Source organism: Trichomycterus rosablanca, chromosome 4 (genome assembly GCF_030014385.1).
Source record: "Trichomycterus rosablanca isolate fTriRos1 chromosome 4, fTriRos1.hap1, whole genome shotgun sequence".
Lineage (NCBI taxonomy): Eukaryota > Metazoa > Chordata > Actinopteri > Siluriformes > Trichomycteridae > Trichomycterus > Trichomycterus rosablanca.
This window is the reverse complement of record NC_085991.1, coordinates 40042789-40069943: the sequence shown is the minus strand read 5'-3', so window position 1 is coordinate 40069943 and position 27155 is coordinate 40042789. Positions and strand designations below refer to the sequence as shown.

At 41.0% G+C, this 27155-nt stretch overlaps 1 protein-coding gene across 9 annotated transcripts in view; it reads left to right on the top strand.

The window, feature by feature from the left end:
* nlgn2a (neuroligin 2a) overlaps positions 1–27155 on the top strand; it is a 211983-nt gene that overhangs the window by 90475 nt on the left and 94353 nt on the right. For 6 of the 9 annotated variants that reach the window (XM_062994298.1, XM_062994297.1, XM_062994295.1 and 3 more), the window contains one exon: positions 3707–3856. In XM_062994298.1, coding sequence (XP_062850368.1) covers positions 3707–3856 — 150 coding nt within the window. Of the gene's footprint in view, positions 1–454; positions 479–3706; positions 3857–27155 lie in introns of all 9 variants that reach the window. The other 3 variants (XM_062994296.1, XM_062994302.1, XM_062994303.1) reach the window with 3 other exon arrangements.

Sequence of the window (27155 nt, the reverse complement as noted above, 5' to 3'; positions counted from 1 at the left end):
TATGTAGAGAAACAGATGGACTACAGTCAGTAATTGTAGAGCTACAAAGTGGACAGTGAGTGTAGAAACAAGGAGGTGGTTTTAATGTTATGGCTGATCAGGCTTCAAGGCTTTATGAGGCGTCATCTGGCCATTACTAGCTAAAAGGAACTAAAGGGAGCTAACGAACAAACCCAACAAACAAACCAGAAGCAATAGCAAAGTCAAATTTAAAGCAAAGGCAAATCAAATTTAAATTACATGAGCAAGGAACTAACCGACGTGACAGAGTCAAAGGCAAAATAGTCTTCGAAGACTGATCCCCAGCTCTTTGCTTATATCCTCAGAGCATTTTTCCTCAACAAGGTTTAGCTGTGAGTACTTTGCAGGGGACCAATCATACTAAAGGGCGTTGGCTTCAGACTGAAAACAAAAAATGTGCTCCTGGAGTGAGGGGTGTGGCATATAAACAAAGTCCATGAGCAGAGAGGCTTGATTCGTGACAGCATGAAAATAATTAAAGTATGTTGTCTACACAATTATTTGAATAATTTGCCAGAACCTGACCTTTATTACATTATTAGTGTTGATTTAAATGTACTCTGTTTACCCTCCTCTTTCTGGCTTTCTATCTTCATCACTTTAGTTTCCTCCCACAGGGTCCTTCCTATGCGTCAACCTTCACATTCTTTCTAGCCATATTCTTACATCCCGTCTTTCAGCACCATAACACCTTTTCTTGGAATCTCCCCACTCTGTACTCACTTTATGTGTCTCATAGCTCTATTTATAACTTGTGCGAAGTGTGTGAATGCATAAACAAGGATCTAGCGGGTCATTAAAAAAAGTGCTGACGTTTTTTAAACATTAGCAGTCAATAATGAGACTTTAAAGAAGTCTTTGAAAAAGGAAACCGGGGCAGAGAGATTTTAGAATGAAGCAGTGAAAGCCTAAAGAAGGAAAATGTAGGATGAGATGGCGAATGGAAGAGGGTGACATTAAAGAGTGAGTGATAGACGAAGGAGGGAACATGTATCTGTGCGTAGAGGCCATCAGTTACTACTGAAAGCAGGTCGATCAGGCCTGAAACAAGCACAAGAGTGACATGTCAAAGCTTGTGTGTATGTGTGTGTGTGATATAGAGAGAGGTTCTTTGGTTTTCTTCCACTGCCCAACAACATGAAAAGTAGGATTGGATGATCAAAGTTGCCTTTTAATGCAAATGAACAAGAGTATGTGATATCTTGCTATGAACTTGCGCTGTATACCACATGTATCAAACTCATGGCTCGCCGGCCAAATACGGCGAGAGCTTAAGAGACGTATGATTGTCTTAAAGTACACTGTAAAATCGTACATAAACTGCATCTTCCACAATGCATGCCGATTTTGTGACCCGCAAAGTGACCACATCCCGCCACTAGATGGCAGTGTTTCCACATCAGCGTTTAACTGAGGCGGTTTTCCAACAAGTGATGTTGAGAAATATTTACAAACAATCCCAGTGTTCAAGAAGAGAAAATTGAAGCAGAAGGAAGGTAGTTTAATGAAAGATGGGACAGTGAATACAAGTTTGTGCTTCAAGAAGGAAACCTGTACGTCTCTTGTGTTATGAGGCCGTGTCTGTGGTAAAGGAGTACAATATAAATGTAGATATACATTATAAATATACAGTATACTGTACATTTGACATTTGGACACCAAACACAGAATTTATCCCCCAAGAAAAACAACAAATTAACAAGACTTAAAAGGCAGACTGCAATTACAGCAGGAAACGTTACAATTGGCCCTTTGAGGGCCACCATAATGCAGATGTGGCCCTCGGTGAAAATGAGCTTGACACCACTGCTGTATACTATTTAGGGTCTACACTGGGGTTATTTGCCCCAAGCATTTGTTGCATCAGACTTACTACAACTGGAATGAAGTGTTTAGTGAAAGTAACTGAACGACTGTGTGTGTGTGTGTGTGTGTGTGTGTGTGTGTGTGTGTGTGTGTGTGTGTGTGTGTGTGTGTGTGTGTGTTATTGCTTTGTAGGCTTTAGTGTTATTTGGGTATTTGATAAGCTTTACAATATGCTCAGTAATTATCAAATCTTTCAGCATCTGTAAATAGTATCTTTTACAATAAAGGAAACTACTTTTTAACTGGTTAAACATTTCCTGCAAATTGTGATTTCTCTGTGCCCATATACACCAATCAGCCATAACATTAAAACCACCTCCTTGTTTCTACACTCACTGTGAATTTTATCAGCTCCACTTACCACATAGAAGCACTTTGTAGTTCTAAAATTACTGACTGTAGTCCATCTATTTCTCTACATACTTTTTTAACCTGCTTTCACCCTGTTCTTTAATGGTCAGGACCCCCAAAGGACCACCACAGAGCAGGTATTATTTAGGTGGTGGATCATTCACAGCACTGCAGGGACAATGACATGATGATGGTGGTGTGTTAGTGTGTGTTGTGCTGGTATGAGTGGATCAGACATAGCAGCGCTGCTGGAGTTTGGTGCTTTGGTGGATTCACACATGAGGCTTATCCACTTTCTGCACAGGCGCCTTGGTCTGCTAACCATGGTTTTTGCACAGCGTTTGAAGACTCCACCCATTTAGTCTGGCCTTTTCCCACCCAGCAGACAACGATGGCCAATTTTTTGTCTGCTGCAGGCACTGCCAATTGTGCCTACTAGATGGCGCCCAGCCGATCGGTAGCAGAGCCAAGATTTGAACCGGGGTGTTCAGAATCTTGGTGTTGGTGGGAATTCTGCAGGGGACAGAATTATGTCTTTTGAAAGGGGGTGGGTGTGACATTTATTGATATTAATAATGTTCTGAACAGAGGTGCCCAGGTGGTGCAGTGGAATATTCTGCTAGTATTTCATCGCTGGGATTCTGAACTACCCGAGTTTGAATCTCAGCTCTGCTACCGGTCGGTTGACAGTGCCTGTAGCAAACAAAAAATTGGCCACTATGTCTGCTGGGTAGGAAAAGACTGGACTAATAAGAGGGTGGGGTCTTCAACTCTGTGTTATAACCCTGATTAGTAGCCTGAGAGTCATGTACAAAAGTGGAGGAACGCTGAGATCACTGTGTGACTCTCCATGCACGAGACTGGCCTCACGTGAATCCACAGTAAAGTATGGGCATGTAAGAGGGGGGCGGTGGGCTGCAGGAGGGAGCATGTGTTCTCGGATCGAAGTCTCCAGCAGCAGAAGACTAATTGGCTTTGCTAAAATTGGGAGAAAAGAGAGAAATCCATAAATAAAATAGAATAAAAATAATGCTCTGAACAGATGGCCTTTTGACACTAAAACATCATCTTTGACCCTCATTTGAACATGAAATATATTTTTCCATGAAAAGCATGTACTAATATAGACTAGACAAAGTCAGATACTAATTTAATAGAATCCAGGCTGAGGGAAAAATCCTGAATCTTTATTTTCCTCTTTTCAAAGGAGACCTGACCAGTGAATGCCAAAACACAAACTAAAGAAGAGCCCTATTCTTTTCATCAATAGTCCATTAGCAGGTCTTTAATTTTAAGAAGCAGAAGCAGACTTTCTGTCTGGGTTTTATAAAGCCTACAGGATTAAATGCATGTTGTACTCACATTCAAAAACTTTCTTCAGACTTCCTGTGGTTGCCTTAGTGCTTTTCTTGCATCCCTTGCCTCCACTCATGTTCTTTTTCTTGCCTTTTGAATGATTTATTCTCAGATATCCGTGACCGCAGGAAGAAGCCGGTCATGCTGTTCATTCACGGCGGCTCTTACATGGAAGGAACTGGAAACATGTTTGACGCAAGCGTGCTGGCAGCCTATGGCAATGTCATTGTGGTCACCATGAACTACAGACTGGGAGTGCTTGGTGAGTCACCTGCTTCTATTTATATTAATCATTGTTAGATTCGCTTTGCGTCTACTAAACACAGTCATTATGCTCAACATCAGAATGAGGACAGACACAGGCTGCCAATTACAGGGCACATATTGGTGACCGGCTGCTTTTTTTAAATGGACTTGAGTCATTTTGCTGCTTCTAAACTTGAACCTCAGCAATAAGAGCCTTTGACAGTTGCAGGCAGCGTGCATAACTTGGCACAGTGAAAGTTTAGTGGGTAGAGATTTAAGCTATCAAGCGGAAGGCTGTGTTTGAATTTCGGCTCTCCCAAGCAGCCACTTTTGGGCCCTTGAGCAAGGCCCTTGACCCTCTCGACTCCAGTGAAGCTGTACAATGGCTGACTCTATGACCACCTTGCTAATGTTGTGTTGGTCCCCCTTTCGCTGCTCTGTGTATTCTGACACCTTTCTATCAGAACCAGCATTAACTTCTTCAGCAAATTGTTGGGTCTTTTTTGAGCCTCTCGTGATTTTTAAGTCAAATCTGACGTATCAGATGAAGAAGCTTTATATATTTTACCTTAAATATAATGTAGAATAATTAAAACAATACTAAGAATTTATGAACTTAATGTAAAACCACAGTCACAGATGCTTTATTAAATCAGTTGTTGGTGCTTATGCACAATGCTATGACATTCGACAAAGCCAAAGTAGATGATTGAGTGTGTCTGACAAAAGTTATTCTGCCCATATGGACAGACATGTGCTACATATTTTGCAGTGTCAAAGATTCGTTGGCTAACGAAGCGGTGTTGTTTACTACAGAGTGAGATGACATTGAAATGAATGTAATTTTGCTGACAAAATGTGTGTGGTTATGTAACAATAGCTTTACTGTGAAAGGAGTACTTTAAACGTCTGTGTTTACATGCTCTCATTTTGCTGGGATGAATGTAAACTTGCATACACAAACACAGCCTGTGTAATAGTAGCAGCTGACATTATCACAATCAACTACAATTTTCAGTTATTTAAAGGTTTAGTATTTTATTCTGTTTAAATATGAAAAGCCTATAATGTTACAGTAGCAAGAGCAGAGTGAATATGGAGAGATAAAGAATAGAAGAGAAAACTGGTTGTTTTTTAAAGCTAAATAATAATAAAAAGGCAATAATGGTAATCTTTTTTTAAATGTTGATTCATATTTGTTTTGTTTGGTTTTCACTGGATTCCTAATCTTTAATTTTTCTGTGCTCACACCTGAACAAGCAAAACATGAAAGTAACAAAGTAAAAGTTTATGTGGGGCGCCCAGGTGGCGCAGTGTGATATTCCGCTAGCACACAAGCGCCAAGATTCTGAACTCCTCGGGCATTATTGACAGTGCCTGCAGCAGACACGTTTCTGCTAGGGCGGGATGACCGGACTATGTGGGCAGGGTCTTCAAACGCTGTGTAAGGACCCTGATTAGGAGATAAGAAGGCGCTTGTGCAGAATGCATTGGTGAAAAAGGTTCCCGCTAAGGGCTGCGCCTGGGTCGGAGGAGGCGTGAGCAGCAATATACCCACCTCGACTGCAATCAGGGATCCCCCAGCAGTGGAAGACAAATTGACTATGCTAAATTGTGAGAAAATGGGAGAAAATGCATAAATAAAATAGAAAAAAAGAAAAGTTTATGTGATCAAGGTCACGTGTGTCCACACACACACACAGGTATACAAAATTTTTTGCTTTATTTTATTAAATTCATCTGTGTGTGTGTGTGTGTGTGTGTGTGTGTGTGTGTGTGTGTGTGTGTGTGTGTGTGTGTGAGTGAGTGTATAAATGTATCAAATTTACCCAAGCGAAAGTAAAAAAGGCTCCAAACAGATTTCACACTTACCCAAACGTGTCTAATTCAAATTTCATATGGACTCAGGAATAAAAGTTCAAGTGTGAAAACAAGCAGCTTTTAACAACAGGCAATGTGGGTGTTTCCTTTGTCACTTGTCAACTTGAATTGTGGAATTTAAGGATACATAATGTTGGGTAGAATTTTGGCTCTGGTGGTTACAGGGTGAACAGCTGCAACCACGGTACTGAAAGAAGCTGGCTGTTTGGGCAGTTGTAGCCTAGCGGTTAAGGTACTAGACTAGTAATCATAAGGTCGCTGGTTTAAACCCCATCACCGCCTGGTTGCCATTGTTGGGCCCTTGTGAAAGGCCCTTAACCTTCAATTGCTTAGACAGTACAGTGGTACCTTGTAACTCAACATCCCCTAAACTCAAAATCTTTGAAACTCAGCACCCTTCATCAAGACATTTGTACCCTTTAACTCAACGTGTTCACCTTTTTTCTTTTTTAAATTTATCTTTTTAATTCCAAATTAACAATAAGCAGTCTCTTTGTTCAGCGTTTGGCTTAAGCGGTGCAACAAGACGTCCTCAAAGTGTGAATATGATATGAATCTGCATTTGTGTGAAATAACTCTCAAATTTACTCTGAAAGCTCCACATGTATCTGTGATTATCTGGATTTTCCTCCTGTTTCACTTTTAAACTTGTGTTATAGCTCGGGGTTCTGAGAACCTGTAAGAATCAGCTTTTTCTGAGAGAGTCAAAAATGCTTATCGTTTAAAAAAAGCTTAACGTGACTTAATGTATTAAAATTATGACATAGAAACACTAAACCTCTCTTCATTATTGCTGCTCATAAGTTCGCTCTATGAATGAAGTTCTGTCGCTTGTTTTAGTACAATAAGTCACATTAAGCTTTGTCCAACAGTTATTTAATGGCAACTGTTCTCAATTGTATTTCAGTGTTTTTATATTATATTTGTATTATTTTCAGTGTATAAGTGTCAAAAATAACCCCATTATTTTACATAAGTCTAAAATATATGCAGTTCCATGGGACAATGGAACGCATTAACAGGTTTCCCATAAATCCTTATCCTTTAACTCAATGCCTTTTTAACTCAACGCCACTCCCAGAACCAGTTGATGTTGAGTTTCAAGGTACCCCACTATACATGATAACTGAAATCGTCAGCTAAATGCTGAAAATGTAAATTGTAACATTCTTACATTCATTGGTGAGTGGTTGGCTTATGATGGAGTAAAGGGTTTTTTCTAGATCTTTCCAACTTGCAACAGTATGAATAAAATGGTGACCAGATAAACTTTAAATTCTTGTTTAAGTACATAAAGGTTCATTATCTCTATGATGATTAAACCTACACATCAGATCGTCCTAAGAGGCCATTTAATTTTTGTGGTCATCTCCATTTTATAAAAAATTTACAGCTAATTGCTTGGTCTTATTCTATCACTTATAGTTTAATAATGCTGGAAAAGGGAGATAACCATGAGCACACCTTAGAAACCCATTTATATCATAAACAGAGCATGTAATTAAATAGGGAGGTCTAATTATGGCTGTTCAGCACTGTGAGCAGAGCTCCTCAAAGAAAGTAGGTCCTGTGAGAGCATTTTAAGGCCCATGAACACTAAACAATATTTTAAACTTTTACATGACCGAAATATTAAAGCGGGGAGCATTCATGCAAGTCAGCAATGGCTGTGATAGCTTTATGGGGGTGAGTGTGGTTAGAATTATGCTCTCCCATCTCTCACTTTAACAACAGGGCTGGTCAGAATGATCACCTAAAGATTTGTGCTTCATTAGCAGAAATGCCAAGGTCTGCTGAAAAAAAAAAAAGAGTGACTTTTAAAGCTCCAAGGCTGCTTCTTTCTGTATATATACACCGATCAGCCATAATATTAAAAACCACCTCCTTGTTTCTACACTCACTGTCCATTTTATCAGCTCCACTTACCATATAGAAGCACTTTGTAGTTCTACAATTACTGACTGTAGTCCATCTGTTTCTCTGCATGCTTTGTTAGCCCCCTTTCATGCTGTTCTTCAATGGTAAGGACCCCCACAGCGTAGGTATTATTTAGGTGGTGGATCATTCTCAGCACTGCAGTGACACTGACATGGTGGTGGTGTGTTAGTGTGTGTTGTGCTGGTATGTGTGGATCAGACACAGCAGCGCTGCTGGAGTTTTTAAATTCCGTGTCTACTCACTGTCCACTCTATTAGACACTCCTACCTAGTTGGTTCACCTTGTAGATGTAAAGTCAGAGATGATCGCTCATCTACTGCTGCTGTTTGAGTTGGTCATCTTCTACCCCTTCATCAGTGGTCAGAGGATGCTGCCCTTGGGGCGCTGTTGGCTGAGTATTTTTGGTTGATGGACTATTCTTAGTCCAGCAGTGACAGTGAGGTGTTTAAAAACTCCATCAGCATTGCTGTGTCTCATCCACTCATACCGGCACAACACACTCAAACTTAAACTCAAAAGAAGCTTTATTGGCATGACAAATAAGGACATTCGTATTGCCAAAGCAAGTTACAGAGAAATAATAAAAATAACAATAAGAAATATATATTAACAAATTTTAACAAATATATACAAAACAGTTACATGTGCAAAAATATAAAATATAATAAAATATTCATAAAAACAGTGCAAAATAATAACAATAAAAATTATAATATTTACAGTAACGAGGTAGTAATAATGATCAGTTTGTGTGTGTGTGTGTGTATGGGACATGGTCACCCATTGTCCCTCACCTGGTGGCAGGTGTGTGTATAGAGTGCTGCTAGTGTGCAGCTCTCTCTGTGCTCCCCCAGTAGGTGGGGCAGTTTGTCGGGGTCTGGGAGGGAGGTAAAGTTGGGGATGACATTATTAAATTTAGGGAAGAATTGGGAGCGGATGTGGTGGTACTTGGTACACCGGGTGAGGAAGTGCAGCTCCGTCTCTACTGTACTGAGAGTGCAGTGCTGGCACAACCTCTCCTCCCGGGGCAGCCAGGACCGGGTGTGTCGCCCCGTCTCCACAGTCAGGTCGTGTGTGCTCAGTCTGTACCTCGTCAGGGTGTTTCTTAATTTAGGGTCGGATACTGTGCTCAGATAATCTGCTGCGCTGTAGTGTCTGTTTAGGGCCAAATAACACTGCATTTTACTTTGAGCTTTAGTTTCAGTTTCCCAATAATTCAGATATTTAGTTCTGAGTTTTTGTGTAATTTGGTTTATTCTAATTGGGTTTGCAGATTTCTCCTGTTCCTGAGTCTTTATTGTGTTAGTGTGTGTTAGTGGTGTGTCGGCGTGATTTAGTAATGTGTTTGTGTGTGTTATTAGTGTATCTAATAACACACACACTTACACACCACCACCATGTCTGTGTCACTGTAGTGCTGAGAATGATCCACCACCCAAATAATACCTACTCTGTGGTGGTCCTGTGGGGTTCCTGATCGTTGAAGAACAGGGTGAAAGCAGGCTAAAAATAAATGTAGAGAAACAGATGGACTACAGTCAGTAATTGTAATACTACAAAGTGCTTTTATATGGTAAGTGGAGCTGATAGAATGGACAGTGAGTGTAGAAACAAGGAGGTGGTCATTTACGGTTTTACTTAACAAAAATATTGCAATATAATCATAACAACCTGGCGAGTGCAGCCAATGAGGGGGCAGTGCAGTGGGGGGGTTGAGTTAATGTAGTTACGCCCCTGATTTATACGCATTCACGCTGTGTGTACAGTATGTGCACTGTGTGGATGCATAATTCAGGTACCTTGAGTTGACTCAGGGGTTCAGTAGAAGGCTTCAGTTACTGTCCAATATTGATCATCCATAAGAAATGTATAAGAACAGACTGTGCCGATCCTGCAGCCTGCTGGAATTTGTTTCTCCAGTGCAGTGCTATTGCAGTGGTACCTTGAAACTTAACATCAGTTGGTTCTTGGAGTGACGTTGAGTTTAAAAGGCGATGAGCTTCAAAGTATTTTTTTCCCATAAGGATGTATAGGAAACCTGTTAATGCATTCCATGGTCCTGTGGAACTGCATATATCTTAGATTTATGTAAAATAATGGGGTAGTTTTTGACACTTATAAAAGTTTAAAGTAGAACACACTGAAATACAATTAAAAATCAATAAAAACTACAATAAAACCTGCACTTTACCTTTACTTTACCTTACCTTTACTTTACTGTTCATTGTTAATTGGAAATTAAATGAATGCATTTTTTTAAAGCTGAACATGTGAGTTGACATCAAGTTTAAGGGTACAAATTTCTCGACAAAGGCCTGGCCCTGGCCTTGAGCACAAAGCAGTGATTTTTAGAAAGCCTTGTAAAAAGGGCTGTGTGCATCCATGCATGTATGCATTCCTGGATGTGAGTGACTGGGAGGAGTGCCACTATGGAATAGAAGGACAGATGGACCGGATGGACCAGACAGAACGAGCAAAATGACCCAGCACAAACTGAAGCATAAAACACAGTACAGTTTGCAGTGAAAAATTACAGTCCCAAACTCTAACATGTCAGCCCTCTGACCCAGGTGTGCAGATTCCTTTATGACCTATCTGAAACAGATGTTCATGCATGATAAATGTAGCACAAAACCCTTCCATTTCAGATAGATCTTTATGGCAGCTAAATCACTGAGGTGTACTGTAATTTCTGATTGTGTTTTCAGGGTTAGTGTGGATCAGCTGCACTAAGGGAGAAGTTCTTTTAAATATAGCACAGGTTTTTAGTTCCTTAGTGTGTGTGCATAGGGGGTACACAGTGTGTTTAGGTGTCAGGTTAGGTGCTTGGGTGATGGATGGATGGATGGATGGATGGATGGATGGATGGATGGATGGATGGGTGGGTGGGTGGGTGGGTGGACTGATGGATTGATGGATGGATGGATGGATGGATGGATGGATGGGTGGGTGGGTGGGTGGACTGATGGATTGATGGATGGATGGATGAATAGATGGATGGATGGACGGATGGATGGATAGATAGATAGATAGATAGATAGATAGATAGATAGATAGATAGATAGATAGATAGATAGATAGATAGATAGATAGATAGATAGATAGATAGATAGATAGATAGATAGATAAGGTGATTGGGGGATGGATGGATGGATGGATGGATGGATGGATGGATGGATGGGTTGGGTGGTTGGATGGATGGATGGATGGAAGATAGGAGAGATAGATAGGTAGATAGATGGATGGATGAATGGGTAGATGGATGGATGGATGGATGGAAGATAGATAGGAGAGATAGATAGGTAGATGGATGGATGGATAGATGGATGAATGGGTAGATGGATGAATGGATTGATAAATGGATGAATGGAAGACAGATAGGAGAAATAGATAGGTAGATAGATGGATGGATAGATGGATGCATGGATGGATGGATAGATGGATGGAAGATAGATAGGAGAGATAGAAAGGTAGATGGATGGATGAATGGGTGGGTGGATATGTGGATGGATGGATGGATGGATGGATGCGTGGATGGATAGAATGCAAAATATCTGGACCTGTCGGCGATTTCAAATCCTGTAGTGTAAAAAGTCTTGCAACCTGGTTGTGACTGGCAGAATGTGATGTCGAGCTAGTCAATGAAAACGCAAACTACTAAGTGAGAGGAAACCTAGGGAGGAGCTGTATTAATGTGAATAAGCATAGCTAGAGAAAAGTACAGCTATTATAAAACAATTGTACATACACTAAAACTGGAGCACATAATTAAACCATAGGACCTTGTGCTGTCTTAAAAGAATTTGTAATTTAAACAGCTGTTTTAGGGATTTATTGTGAGTTATATTTGTTGTACTTCAGTGCTGTGCACTTCCCAGCACAGCCATACTTACATTAACACACATATTTATGTATGCTTTTTAATAAAGACCTTACATTTGTATTTTTTTTCCTCCGGAGTTAAGTTGAAATGTTTGTCATTCAGCCTTGTTCACATACCACATATTTTAAAAGTGTGTACATGCATTTGTGTGCCTGAATTACATATTTCTCTCTCATTCACAGAACGTGGCTATGCGTAGCATATTGTTGCTACCCTTACTTCTCCCTGTGCTCAGCATCCCTTGTTGCCTTGGAGGCGGTTGCCGTAGCAGTAGTGGTTATTGAGACTTAGCCTAACCCTGTTTCTGTCGGTGTCGTGATTAAACGTCGTCTCGACCATGAGGTCATCAGCCACATCGAAGGCCAAATCAGCTCCTAGACAAATAAAGAAAGGAGAACTTTTATTTCTAGTTCATTTTTATACAAATTTTTCCCTTTTTCATTATTTTGTTTATCCATTTTCTCCGCTTTTTCTCCTGACTTTAGTATATCCAATTACCCACTTGCATTATGCTTCCTCTCTACTGACGTTGATCTCCACTGTGATTAAGGAAAGTGAGACTGACACACACCCCTTCTGACACGTGCAGTAGCCGACTGCATCTTTTCACCTGCACGAGGCGAGTTATATGCATATACGGATCAGCTTTGTGTACGGAGAGACACACCCTGATTAACGCATTATCCACCGCCTCTGTGCAGGCACCATCAATCAGCCAGAAGAGGTCGTAATTGCATCAGTTATGAGGAATCCCTGTCCGGCTTTCACCCTCTATGAAAAACAGCCAAGCGTTGTTTATGTAGGCACCCAGCCTGCTGGATAGCAGATCTGAGATTCGACACAACGAGTTCGAAATGTCAGCTCTGGTGTGCTAGCGTGTTTTACCACTGTGTCACCTGAGCACCATCTTTTCATTTTTAACCCTGCTTTTATAACTAGGCTGTACTCTTTGTTAAGCTTATTTATTGGCTATAAACATTTTATAGCCTTTTAGTTTGGTTGATTCTAATAATATAAAGTGTTTTTGTTCGAGTTATGCTGCAGACAAGTAGTCTCATAAACTGGTTACTACCTGTGTCGTTGGATTGACGAGTAGGGAACATGGGATAAAGCATGAGTTTATGAGATATGACAACTCTTACAAGCCTTAACCTTCTTCCACTGTATAAACTATAACTCACGTTCTAACAAACTACTCAGTATATTCAGACTTGTGATGAGCAGTCAAACACAGTAACATTTATCACAGTATAGAAGTCACATATCTACATTTAAGTATGGAGTTGGCGAGTACTACTGTCAAAACATAAAAATTGAGAAGGTGAGAGTTATCATCCATTCACATCCTCTGTGCAACATGACAGACAGACAGATAGCTTTTCTCTGTCTGTACGAACATCTGAGCCTCTCACTGTCTTCAGAAGATGATTAAAAACCCACATCTATACTAAGCACTTAAGCTGAGAACTAACTTGTACTTAGTAACACTCTTATTCTCATTCATTTCTTATTTCCTTCAAATAAACACAAGGGTTTAGCAGATTTGTAACCTTGGACTGTTGTCTACTTAAACTAGAGTAGGAAAATGTTTACTGTGAAAGCACTTCTGTTATGCCTAGTTCACACTACACGATTTTTGCCCTGATTTTCGTTTGCCGACTGGTCTGCGCTAGATTTGCCGGCTCAGGAGCAACTCGGCGTTCGCTTGGCGATCGGAACTCGGCTTTCAATCGCTATGTGTGAACTACTCAACAACTCAATCCGAGCGGAGACCGAAGAGAGATATCTAGCATGTCAAATATCTGGATCTGGAGTGCTATGTCAAACAGAGAACGCAAGATACGTAGTGAGGGGAAACGCAGGAGAAGTGTGTAAAAAGGTGGGACAGGGGCTTAATATAGTTTATTTCAGAATACATCGGCACACACACAAGTTTTACAGTATTTCTGACCTTATCGTTCTCTACAAAACACCAACGTTGCATTGCGAAAAATATTTATTAACCTCCAACTCACTACAGAACAATCCATGCTGTTCGCGTAGCCAAATCCACTAAGATTCATTTATTTTTTCTCCTTGATTTTACGCTGCACTTCAGCGCACAGACTTTGATCGCTTGCTACTTGTTGACGTGCATTTCGTATTGTTAAACCCCTCGTCACTTCTCACGTTTGTTTTCGTGACAAAACGTAGTTTGGGAGACCAGAGAAGCTCGCCTGCGATTCCAGTTGGTGATAGACCATGTAGTGTGAAACCTCCTATCGTCGATCAGTGTGAAAGCCACACAGACTTGAAAGACTCCCGATTACAAGAGATCCAGTCGTGTAGTGTGAACTGTACAGCGACCTGACGACTTGGAAAGTCATGTAGTGTGAGCTTGGCATTAGTCGCTCTGGATAAGATGCTAAAGTCTGCTAAATGCTGAAAATGTAAATGTACTACTGTAAACCACATCCAGCGTGCAAACAGTTAATAGTAATGGATACATTCCTCATAAATCCCAGTTTTCTACTCAATTTAGGAAACTTACCCAGCATCCATGTGTGTGGTAATGTCCCAGACAGGGTGCTAATTGTGGGGCTTTGATTACTTCCTCCCACCCATCGCTTCACACATAGCCAATCAAGTCTTTGGACAGCCGATAGCACCTACTGAGATTCATGTCCAGATCCCAGTGCTGGTGGGTTGGCGCAGTAGGCCGCTGCACCACTCAAGTGCGCACAGAGATTCGTGGTTTCCAAATTTTTTGACATTTTTGGCTTCGGATGCAAATTGAGAATCCAATACTGAAATACTTTATATTTATCACCATTACCAGTCAAGCTGCCTGCAGTGTCATGGCTGCTTAATGCCATAGGCACAGATGTCTCTGGTATGTATGCAGCTGTCTGGTTTGCCATCTGTCTAACCAGCTATTTAGCTGTTTGCCAATGCATAAAATCACAGATATTATAGTATGTGCTGAGGAATCTACAGGTTAACTAGCCACTAGCTATTTACCAACATTACCTACATAAAATCACAGTTATTTTTGGATAGTTTAAAATATTCGGCTATTTTTAAATAAATGGCATAGAATTTTTTTTTTTTAAAGTGTGTTTAATAGTGAAATTGGCATTTTCTTTTGCCAGCTGGCATGCTAAGCTAGTCACTAAGATCTTTAAATTGCATTTTCAACAACACCTCTAATAGAGCACTAGTTTTTTTTTATTATTTATTATTTATTTATTATGCATTTTCTCCCCTTTTTCTCCCTTTTAGCTCATCCAGTTGCCCGATTGCGTCATGTTTCCTCTCCACCAATGCCGATCCTTGTCTGATTGAGGAGAACGAAGCTAACCCACACCCCCTCCGACACGTGGGCACCTACACTTTGACGAGTGCAGTGCAGCTCAGCACTGTGTACGGAGAGACACACCCTGAGAGCACTCTTTTCTCAGCTCTGTGCAGGCGCCATAAATCAGCCAGCAGAGGTCGTAATTGCACCACTCATGGGAGAGAGACCCCATCCGGCTTAGTCCCACCCATATCTGAACAACAGGTCAATCGTTGTTCATGTGGCCACTCAGCCTAGCCGGCAGGCAGAGCTGATATTTGATACGATGTATTAGAGATCCCAGCTCTGGTTCCAGCGTGTGTTTTTACCACTGCGCCACCTGAGCGGCCATAGAGCACTAGTTTGACCTCGTAAAGTACAGTTGTTTAGTGAGAATCGACCATCTTTAATTTTTGTAATTTAGCAAACTTTTAGTGCATCAGTCCACTTCAGACTTAGACTTGTTTCCATATCTAATCATTAAATCTAATCATTGCCAATTTCACTTGCCATTTGTACCACCCCTCTGCTGGTTGATGAGAGCTTAGATTATCATGTGTGTAGTTACAGGCCACATATTCTCACCTGCTAGTGGCATATACCCCATCAAAAGCGCAGGCACCTAGACCAGACAGCAAGGGTCACAATTGTACAGCGTCAGTTAAGCCCTGTCAAACTCCCATCCTCAGGCACAGCCAATTGTGCCTACATTACACTGCTGTGCCAATGGAGCAATACCGTATTTACAGAAAAGTAGACCCATGTTTTTATCTTTCTATCATTTGTGTAAATCCCTTAGATGTGCAACTGTGTGCCTGTTTTTATTAGAGGCTTTTAGTGTTGTGGTTATTGTAGAACCTGTTGTTGTTTGTTTGTTTGTTTATTAGGATTTTAACGTCATGTTTTACACTTTGGTTACATTTATGACAGAAACGGCAGTTACTCATTACCCAAGGTTCATCAGTTCACAAGGTTATATCAAACACAGTTTCATCCAAGTTTTCTTTTTCTCTCATTCTATTCAGTGGCGTAACTAAGAGCTCATGGCCCCAGTTTATAAAGAAATGTTGGGCCCCTCTCAACAAATATATATATATATATATACAGTATATATATACAGTGTATCACAAAAGTGAGTACGCCCCTCACATTTCTGCAAATATTTCATTATATCTTTTCATGGGACAACACTATAGACATGAAACTTGGATATAACTTAGAGTAGTCAGTGTACAACTTGTATAGCAGTGTAGATTTACTGTCTTCTGAAAATAACTCAACACACAGCCATTAATGTCTAAATAGCTGGCAACATAAGTGAGTACACCCCACAGTGAACATGTCCAAATTGTGCCCAAATGTGTTGTTGTCCCTCCCTGGTGTCATGTGTCAAGGTCCCAGGTGTAAATGGGGAGCAGGGCTGTTAAATTTGGTGTTTTGGGTACAATTCTCTCATACTGGCCACTGGATATTCAACATGGCACCTCATGGCAAAGAACTCTCTGAGGATGTGAGAAATAGAATTGTTGCTCTCCACAAAGATGGCCTGGGCTATAAGAAGATTGCTAACAACCTGAAACTGAGCTACAGCATGGTGGCCAAGGTCATACAGCGGTTTTCCAGGACAGGTTCCACTCGGAACAGGCTTCGCCAGGGTCGACCAAAGAAGTTGAGTCCACGTGTTCGGCGTCATATCCAGAGGTTGGCTTTAAAAAATAGACACATGAGTGCTGCCAGCATTGCTGCAGAGGTTGAAGATGTGGGAGGTCAGCCTGTCAGTGCTCAGACCATACGCCGCACACTGCATCAACTCGGTCTGCATGGTCGTCATCAGAAGGAAGCTGACGCACAAGAAAGCCCGCAAACAGTTTGCTGAAGACAAGCAGTCCAAGAACATGGATTACTGGAACGCCCTGTGGTCTGACGAGACCAAGATAAACTTGTTTGGCTCAGATGGTGTCCAGCATGTATGGCGGCGCCCTGGTGAGAAGTACCAAGACAACTGTATCTTGCCTACAGTCAAGCATGGTGGTGGTAGCATCATGGTCTTGGGCTGCATGAGTGTTGCTGGCACTGGGGAGCTGCAGTTCATTGAGGGAAACATGAATTCCAACATGTACTGTGACATTCTGAAACAGAGCATGATCCCCTCCCTTCGAAAACTGGGCCTCATGGCAGTTTTCCAACAGGATAACGACCCCAAACACAACCTCCAAGATGACAACTGCCTTGCTGAGGAAGCTGAAGGTAAAGGTGATGGACTAAACCCAATTGAGCACCTGTGGCGCATCCTCAAGTGGAAGGTGGAGGAGTTCAAGGTGTCTAACATCCACCAGCTCCGTGATGTCATCATGGAGGTGTGGAAGAGGATTCCAGTAGCAACCTGTGCAGCTCTGGTGAATTCCATGCCCAGGAGGGTTAAGGCAGTGCTAATAATGGTGGTCACACAAAATATTGACACTTTGGGCACAATTTGGACATGTTCACTGTGGGGTGTACTCACTTATGTTGCCAGCCATTTAGACATTAATGGCTGTGTGTTTAGTTATATTCAGAAGACAGTAAATCTACACTGCTATACAAGTTGTACACTGACTACTCTAAGTTATATCCAAGTTTCATGTCTATAGTGTTGTCCCATGAAAAGATATAATGAAATATTTGCAGAAATGTGAGGGGTGTACTCACTTTTGTGATACACTGTATATATATATATATATATAGAGAGAGAGAGAGAGAGAGAGAGAGGTCTAGTAACGTTAAGCAGGTTACACAGATTAGCCACTTGCTGCTGTAGAGTGTCGGCTCACCTAGCCGCAGCGAGTGCTTCTCATCCAACGGGGATGCTACGGGTCTTTTGCTGCGTGCTGTGGAGGTGTGGGAATACGACAAGGTTGAGTTCACTTTAACTGTTTAGTCAGGACTTTAATAAATGTTACAACACTTTAGACTGCCTAGCTCCAGCACCCGAACTTCAATGCTGGGGCCATACAGCGAGTCTCATATGAAACTAACTGCAGAACGTCCAAACGCACATGTATAAACCGGGTGCTGCATTCTAATTGGCTAAGCTGAATGCCACTCGCATATCATCGCTACAATATTGTAATATACTAATAACGACCTGGCGTATGCAGCCAATGTCGGGCAGTGCGGTCGGGGGTTGAGTTCATGTCGTGGAGGGCCCCCCTCCGCCATGGGCCCCAGTGCACCTCCCCCACCTCCCCACCCCCGGTAGTTACGCCCCTGATTCTATTGTATGTGTTTTTACTTTACCTCTTAATCTAGTCACACCCAATGATAAAAGTCTTACAAAGGTCAAACAAATCTCAATGTAAATAAAAAAACTAAACAATTTATGCCTCTGAAAGCAGAGCTCGAAGGAATAACAGTAAATACATTGGGCTGCATTTCAAAACATACTCTAGAAAGTAATGCAGCAAGGAAATGACTTGCATGTGCTGTGTAAGCAGTGTTTGCTTAACATATCCATATATGTAAGCTATTCTATTTATATACCATACAGCATCTTGCATTGTGTGAAGTTGCGGCAGAAACATGTAAAGAACATGCTAAATTAGGGGAAAAATAAAAGAACAACCATTTTTTAAATATCATTTACAGCAGGTAAAATGATGATGCTTTGCCTCAGAGGTAAGAGTCAGTCATGATGTTATGTCTCTTTTTTTTACAACTGAGATCACGCAGTTGTCTGTAGTCATCAAAATATAAACAGTAGAGTTGCATTGGAGCTAAGAGAGGCACACTGTTACCAATAAACAGATTGAAAGAAGTACACCGGCTGTAAAACACCTTAGAAAGAATGGAATCAAAAGGTAAGCCTATTTACAACACACGTATTTTAAAGTAAGATTGTTTACTAAAGTCTAACACATTGGGTTTGTTCGAAAACCTAGTGAGCTGCCTTGCTGTCTTACTGCCTACATAGATAGCTGCCTAAGTAGAGAGGATTCTAATAAGTCATCGACTTATAAGTTTAGGTTATTCGAACGCACTACTTAGACAGCGATTCCATCAGTTTTTGCTTACTAAGCTAACACAGTTAGCCGCATGGCATTCAAACCAATGGGATGGGGTTGCACAATGCACTAGCATGTGAACTAACATCTCCCTCTGTGTACTGAAAATGGTTCAATTTGCTGACAAGCCCGAATTTGCCAATAAACACACTTGTGCATGTTTATACAAATTAAAAATCAATGATAATTTATTGAAGTTATTTATTTAAGTAAAATAACTCCTTTCGTTTTTCCGCAACCTCCAGCATATTTTTTATTTTTCTGTGAGAAAAGTTGTGCTGCACTGAATGCTGGGATTGCCTTCACCGTTAGGGCAGCATCGGATGCTCCCTCGTTACTCTGTCAAAATAGCATTTAGATTTAAGGTGCCTTAGTAGGCAGCATTTTAAGGCATCTAGGAATTCGAACAGCCTCCTTCTCGTGAGCGCGCGTAGGATGACATAAAATGCTGTCTATGTAGAGAGCTCACTAGGTTTACGAACACACCCATTGTTTTCCCTGTGTTATGGATCAAAACAGCTAAATTTTGCTAATATTTTTCCCAACAGAATATTGTGATTGGTGTATTTAGAATTGAATCATAACAAATTACTATTCAAAACTATTTCGTCCGGCCCTGTCTGTGGGTGTTAGTATGTATTAAAGCAGGCAGAATCAGGGAGAAAGTACACACATTTTCAAAACCAAATCTGAAGCGAGGATCCTTTCTGAAAATAGGAGTGAGATCAAAGACAGATACTGTGTGATGAAAACAAGAATTATTTAGATGAATAATGGAAGCGAGGGAGCAAGTGGGACAGGAAAAAGCATCTGAACATCGAGGGCGTGTGGCGTCACTTGCTAAAAATAAAATTCGCCGCTGCATTTTAAATCCGCAGCGAGCCGAGTCGAGCTTTAACCACGTTAAATACGAAATAGCTATTCGTAGTGAATGTGATCTGCAGGAAAGAGTGCTACTGAACAATGAAAGGTGAATTGACATTCATGATGCCTGCAAGAGGACACGTCCAGGTTTTACGAGCCAGCGTGGATTCGTGTCTGGGTGTGTGGTGTCTATTTTGTGCTGACAAGATTGTGTGAGATATTAAGATGTAAACGAAGAGCTTTTCCAAATCCACATCATCCAGACAGTTTCCATAGCAACCTATAGCAGAATTGATAAGCTAGCGTCTCTTGGCTCGGATAGAAAAAGCCCGAGGAGGGCGATGACGACAGAGGCTGGGGAAAAAGTAAAAGAGAAATAGAAGGATGACATTAAATAGTGATGGGGATGACGAGACAATACACAAAATCACAATTTTCTCTTCATCGGACCTTATTTTTCGTTACCATGGCATCCTGAACTGGATGAACTGATCAGTGGCACGTCCAGCTGTGTTGCTTATACACTTGATGTCTAAAACTATGTAGACACCCCTTACTTGTGCATTGGTGTTACAGAAATCCCAGCTATAGTCATTATTATTATTTATTAGGATTTTAATGTCATGTTTTACACATTTTGGTTACATTCATGACAGGACAGGTAGTTACTAGTTACACAAGATTAATCAGTTCACAAGTTTAATGTCAAACACAGTCATGGACATATTGTATCTCCAATTCATCCCACTTTCATGTCTTTGGAATGTGGGAGGCAACCAATGCAGACACGGCTAGAACATGCAAACTCCACACAGAAAGGACTCGAACCGCCCCACCTGGGGATCGAACCCAGGACCTTCTTGCTGTGAGGCAACAGTGTTTTGTCTTTCCTGGGACATAGCTCAGTGGCCAAAGGTGGAAAATAATGGACTGTAGTGCTGCCTTTTTCTCAGAACGAGGCACAGAGTATAGCTTATTGCCGTCCTCTCATGAATAGAATATCAGCTAAACCTGCCCACCAGTCCAGGACTAGGTCTGACCTCCATCTGAGCAGAGTGGCTAGAGGGATTTTACAATATAATGTGTGACGCGGAGTGTAATGGGATGTGAATGGAGGCCTTCTTTCTTTCTGTGTTTCTCTGGCTGTGAATTCTCTCCCAGAAGTAAAACGATCTGTGTGGGCTTCAGCTGCTCCAACCCTTGATAATCTTCTGACTGATAAAGCTCCAGCAAGCAGGAGATCAAGCCCCCCTAAATGGTCAATACTTCCTTCTGAACATGCTTCTATAGTGTTTACATAGGTAGTTTGGTAGAACATGTACATTAGCCAGTAGCCATTAATGATGTATAAATAAGGTAGACTAGTGAGATAAGATTCAGGCTTGTTGGACATTAAGGAGAGGCTAACCATGATGCAGTTTTGGGACATACTGTTGGCCGAAGTACATTGAATCAAGTGTAAACTATTAAATACTATGTCTTTCATAAAATTAAATACTATGCCATTTGTAAAATGTAATGCAACATATTTTATAGTTAATAAAAAATAAATAAAATAGAACTGAATGCATTATTTGGGAAGGCACATGCAGCACTATAAATACAGTACATATAAAAGTACACTGTTCATAAAATTAAATACTATGCCATTTGTAAAATGTAATGCTACATATTTTATAGTTAATAAAAAAATAAAATAGAACTGAATGTGCATTATTTGGGAAGGCACATGCAGCACTATAAACAGTACACTGTTGCACAGTTTAATCTGGGGGTTTGTACAATGATAAGGTAATAATTGGTACATTTGTTACATAGAGTTCATTTTGTGCAGAGCGGTGCTGAATAATGCACAGAAAGAGTTCATTAAAGGGGGTTGTTGGGTTTCAGATAAAAGCTTTGATTAACAGGCTTTTTTCCTTAAATCGGGCAGTTTGCCGTGTTCAAATCACAGTGAAATTAACACTTTTGTGTTTCATTTATTTTTATTTGATCTCATTTGAACAGAAAAATACCATGGATGTGGAAATGGACAATACTTGAAATATACTTTCTACAAAATAATAGTGCAATAGCTGAAATCATACCTAGCAAAATAAACAGTACAGAGCAGGAAATAATACTAAAGATTAAATAAAATGGAATAAACATGGGCAGATGTGACGGGGCTTAGCAAACAAACAAACACAAAAGCTTTCAGCTGACTGAAGGACGGGTCAATGATATGAACTTAAACTAGCCTGTAGTTGGCGGGGGCTCCTTTGATTGATGTACTGGGTCCAGCTGTTCCATCAAATTTGTCAGAACTGTAATGACTAAAGAGTTTAAAATTAAAGGCCAGGAGGACCAAGAGTAGATTACACATTAAGGAGCAATTGAATACAGAAAAAATGAAAGAAAATATATCATACAGTATAGTTTTGTGTTGAATTAATACATTGTTCATTTTTTAATCAGGTAGGCTGTAGCAATCACCAAGTCTACAATCCCCGACCACATACATGCATTAGTCAGGCAACAATGAAGTAGCCAATATTCACCCATCATACAACCACCAAAAATGATTATAATTCAAAATAATGATAAGAGTAATGTGACAGGAATGGATGGTGGCTGATATTAAAACTATCAAATAATCAACAAAATAATACAATGCAGACTACCCCAACCTGGGAATTTTACCCAGGGAAATATTTACCCAAAAAAGGATAGGCACTCAGGTTATTATAGCATAAATCATGAGACATTTGTTTGTCAAAATAAAAACACTCTATTTATTAAAACGCTAATCATCCAACCAAATTACAAATGGAACACATTACAGTTGACATCTACCGTGCAAAGGAAGACGTAAATTACTGAACAATGAACTCAATTAAACAATCATTCTAACATTTAAAATACATCAATAGGATGCCCAGGTGGCACAGCGGGATATTTTGCTAGCACACCAGTTGCCACCGGTCGGCTGGGCGCCATCTGGTGGGCATAATTGGCAGTGCCTGCAGCAAATACTAATTGGCCACCGTATCTACAGGGAGGGGGCCGGACTATGTGTGGGTGGGATCTTCATACACAGGACCCTCCAATCAGGTCCTGATTGGAGGAAAAGACGCCTGTGCAGAATGCAGGGGCGAGAAGAGGTGGGCTGTGCACACGTCGGAAGAGGCGTGTACAGTGACGTGCTCTCCTCGGATGCAATTGGGTATCTTCAGCAGCGGAAGACAAGTTGAGTGCGCTAAGTCAAGAGGAAAATGGGGAGAAATAAACACTGTTTATTTCTTGAAACGCTATTCATCCAACCAAATTACAAATGAAATCACGGAGGACACATTTCAGTTGACATCTACCGTGCAAAGGAGAATGTAAATTACTGAACAATAAACTCAATAAAACAATCATTCTAACATTTAAAATACATCAAAATACACATTAACCCAAGAAAATAAAGTGACTAGAAAATAAAGAAAAAAGAATTATAGAAAGAAATAAATTATACCAAATAATATCAGGGCTACCCTTATACACCACCAATTTCACACATGCCAACACTATTAACCGCATCACAAGTGTCACCCTACACAGCACACACTTTAGTCTGGGAAATTCAGTTCCACAGAGATAAACCCTCAATATAGAGACGAAACACTTATTAGAGACAAAAACTCCAATAAAGAGGAGAAAGTATCGTAAAAGGCACCACCTCATTAGAGGCAAAACAGCAGTTCAATGCTGGAGCTTTAAAAGGGAAGACCAGAGAAACCAGAAAGCGCCATGGAAAACCCTTCACCTCAGACACCAGCACAAAGGGCTCCATCATCCATGCTAAGATGTGACAGCAATGCTGTATATCGACTGTACCCCCCTTAACAGCAACCAGGATGATCCATTTGGAACACATTTTATAGCAAATACAGCCTGATTCTGGCAGAAGTTCAACTGGCATGAAGCAAAATGCCACTCAGCCACCCAAAAGTGCAACCAGGTTAGTAGAGCAAAGATTCCTGAGACGTATAGGGGGTGGGTCCATATGACATGTGTCATGTTACCTGTCCTTAAGTACTCGACAATTATCCAGTAAACGTGATCACACCTGGGGAAGCAAAAAGTGTAACCGTAACAGGAATAATGATTTCAATGAACAATAATAATTTAATTATAATTATGGCAACAAACAACAACAATAATAAACAACAATAATGACATCATAATAACAGCAACAACAGCAATATCAGGTTTACATCAGGTATTATTATTATATTGTTTATGCATTTTCTCCCCTTATTTTCCCGACTTTAGCGTATCCAATTACCCAATTGCATTAAGCTTCCTGTCTACAGATGTTGATCTCCACCGTGGTTGAGGAGAGCCGAGACTGACACACGCCCCCTCCGACATGTGTGCAGTAGCCAACTGCATCTTTTCACCTGCACAAGGCGAGTTCATATGCGGATCAGCTTTGTGTACAGAGAGCCACACCCAGACCATACATTATCCCTCGTCTCTGTGCAGGCGCCATCAATCAGCCAGCAGAGGTCGTAATTGCATCAGTTATGAGGAATTCCCGTCCGGCTCCCACCCTGTATAAACAACAGCCAATTGAAACGATGAGTTCGAAATGTCAGCTCTGGTGTGCTGGTGTGTTTTGCAGCTAAGTGCTAAGAGGTCTGTTTTTAAGTTAGTGACACAACGCCTTCTAGTGGATGCCACTCTAGGCAGCAGTCAATACTGGCCCTGAATACACGTATTATAATATTTCACAGGCCACCCTTAAATTTGGGTAAGTTGGTATGAATAGATAATTAAAAAAAATAATAATAATTGATGATGAAGGAGTGGACAAAAGAAACATAATGCTGTGGCCAAAAATAGTACAATAAAGAGAAAGTGAAGGGAGGATTGAGGGCACAGGGCACTTTTTATTTGGACACATTGGGTACAGGCTGGCCTTTCCACATATAACATCCTGCAGCATCTGCTGAAAATCTGATCACATCTGCTCCTGCTTTCTCACACTTTTACTCTCTCCCTCTCGCTACCTTTTCAAGCTTTGATGGTGCCAGTGTACAGTGTGTGCAGCCAGAAGGGAAGTAGACTGATGGCAAGTGATTAAGTCAGGTGGCTCGACCAGTTAAGTGGGAGGCTGAATAATTACAGAACAGAGATACACCACATGATATGGCATCAGGAAGGAAAGCATTTATCTGACCGTTTTCTGCTGCCTTTATTTCCTTCTTTCTTTGCTTTCACTCTGGCAGTGATTCTTGTCATCCAAATAGTTATTCAGTGGTCACTTGTAAGCTTTTTTGGCTAACGTTTATAGCTGGTTGTGTAGTATCTGGTGCAATTGTTCTATTTGCATTGAACATTCTTAGTGTTTGATGCTTGTGTAACAAAATCCAATTTTTCTAACATTACATTATGAGTTATTGAGTTAATTTACATATATTGCAACCAAAATGACACAGAGGCTTTATTTACATAGTGGGTGTAGCTGTAAAATGGTCCTAACTGGTAGAATGAGTGCTCAGTGTCACAATCATCTCAAAAGCTCTAATGCTCTTGGGAAATGCTGTGCAAATCTTTCCCCTCTTTTATTGCTCCCAGTTTGTTGTTTTCATAGCTGTGTAAACATCAAAAATCTTTTCTTAACATTTTCACTTACAATCTGAGCCACTTTTATATCATTCTGGAATGGGTGGCAGCCCACCTGACAAAACAAACTGGGTGCAGGGCAGGGCCGCATCCCGGATAGCGTGACAATCAATTGCAGGGCAAAACTGCAATTGCTAGCACACCAGTGCTGAGATTCTGAACTCCCGAGTTCGAACCACAGCTCTGCTACCGGTCGGCATAATTGGCAGTGCCTGCAGCAGACAAAATTGGCCATTTAGAGTCTGCCGGTGTAAGTACCTTGGTTAGTAGCCCGAGGCGCCTGTACAGGAAGTGGAGGAGCTCGGGGATCAGTGCGTGTCTCTCCACGCGTGAATACTTGCCTCAAGCGCGAATTCACTGAATGTGTGGGCGAATAAGAGAGGGTAGTGTACTGCGCACGTGTCAGAGGGAGCGTGAGGCACGCAAATATACCCTCCTCTGACCCGACCGGAGTAGGATATTCCGCTAGCACACCAGTGCTGAGATTCTGAACTCCCGAGTTCGAACCTTAGCTCTGCTACCGGTCGATTGGTCATTTAGAGTCTGTCGTGAGGGTTAAAGATCGAACTAATGTCGGTGGGGTCTTCAACGCTGTGTAAAGACCTTGGTAAGCAGCCCGAGGCGCCTGTACAGGAAGTGGAGGAGCGCAGGGATCAGTGCATGGCTTTCTGCGCGCGAATACTGGCCTCCTGTGTTTAACATTAGTAAGGCTATATTCGGGAATTTTATCAGTTGAATCAATGTTTATCAATGAATTTACACTTGGGTGGTGCCAGAGATGGGGACTGGAGTCGCACACACAGCAACTTCAGACTCGCCTCGGACTCCTTTCAAATGACTCGACTCATGACTCGCAAAAAAATGACTCGTAAACAACAAGAGTCCCTAGCGTCAGCATGTGTTAACATTAGTTTTGTGTGACAATTGTATTTGAAGTTCACTTCATTTGAACATTTTCGTTACCTTTGGATTGGAATCTCACATAAAATGGTGGAACACCTTACGTAGTGCACTTCACAGTAACAACTGGGGTGAATGGAACACTCCTAAAGAATTGGCGCTAATGATTGTAAGAACCGCTTTCTGAACCAATCAGACCTTCTGATTTTATTTTTGCTGTTATTTGCATTTATTCAGTTTGCGTCACGCAGATGATGTGTCAATGAAACCCTTGATTGACTTTCTAACGAGTTCGTGTTTTACTTCACAACTGGGAAAAGTTTGGAGGTTTTTAATTATAAGCACACATTTACAAAATAACGGATTATATTCCTAATGGGACACACGGTTATAAATCTAATAGCATCTGGAAGAACATAAGCTTAGGTAAGCAGTGGTTGTGATTTTTTTTTGCTGTGTTTTGGATTTTGGCCGCTGTGCCGTGATTTGTCTTGCACTTTTCTTTTGCAATGAAAACAAAACGTATCAGTTTAAGCTTTTCACTGGTACCTTGTTACAGAAATTACATTCATTTGCACAATGACTAGGAAAGTAAAGGCACTAAGGAAAACGCCAAAATACAGTTGATGTGCTGTTGTTGTTTTTTGTCTGAATGTACATAGTATTTGTTTATTTCTGCGCTACATTTCCAATATATGTTTTGTGTAGATTCTCTAGCCTGAAGACTTGTGGACTCTAGCGGACTAGCGGACTCTAGCCTGAAGACTTGTGATTGACTCGGACTCTAGCCTAAAGACTTGTGACTTTACTCGGACTCTAGCCTAAAGACTTGTGACTT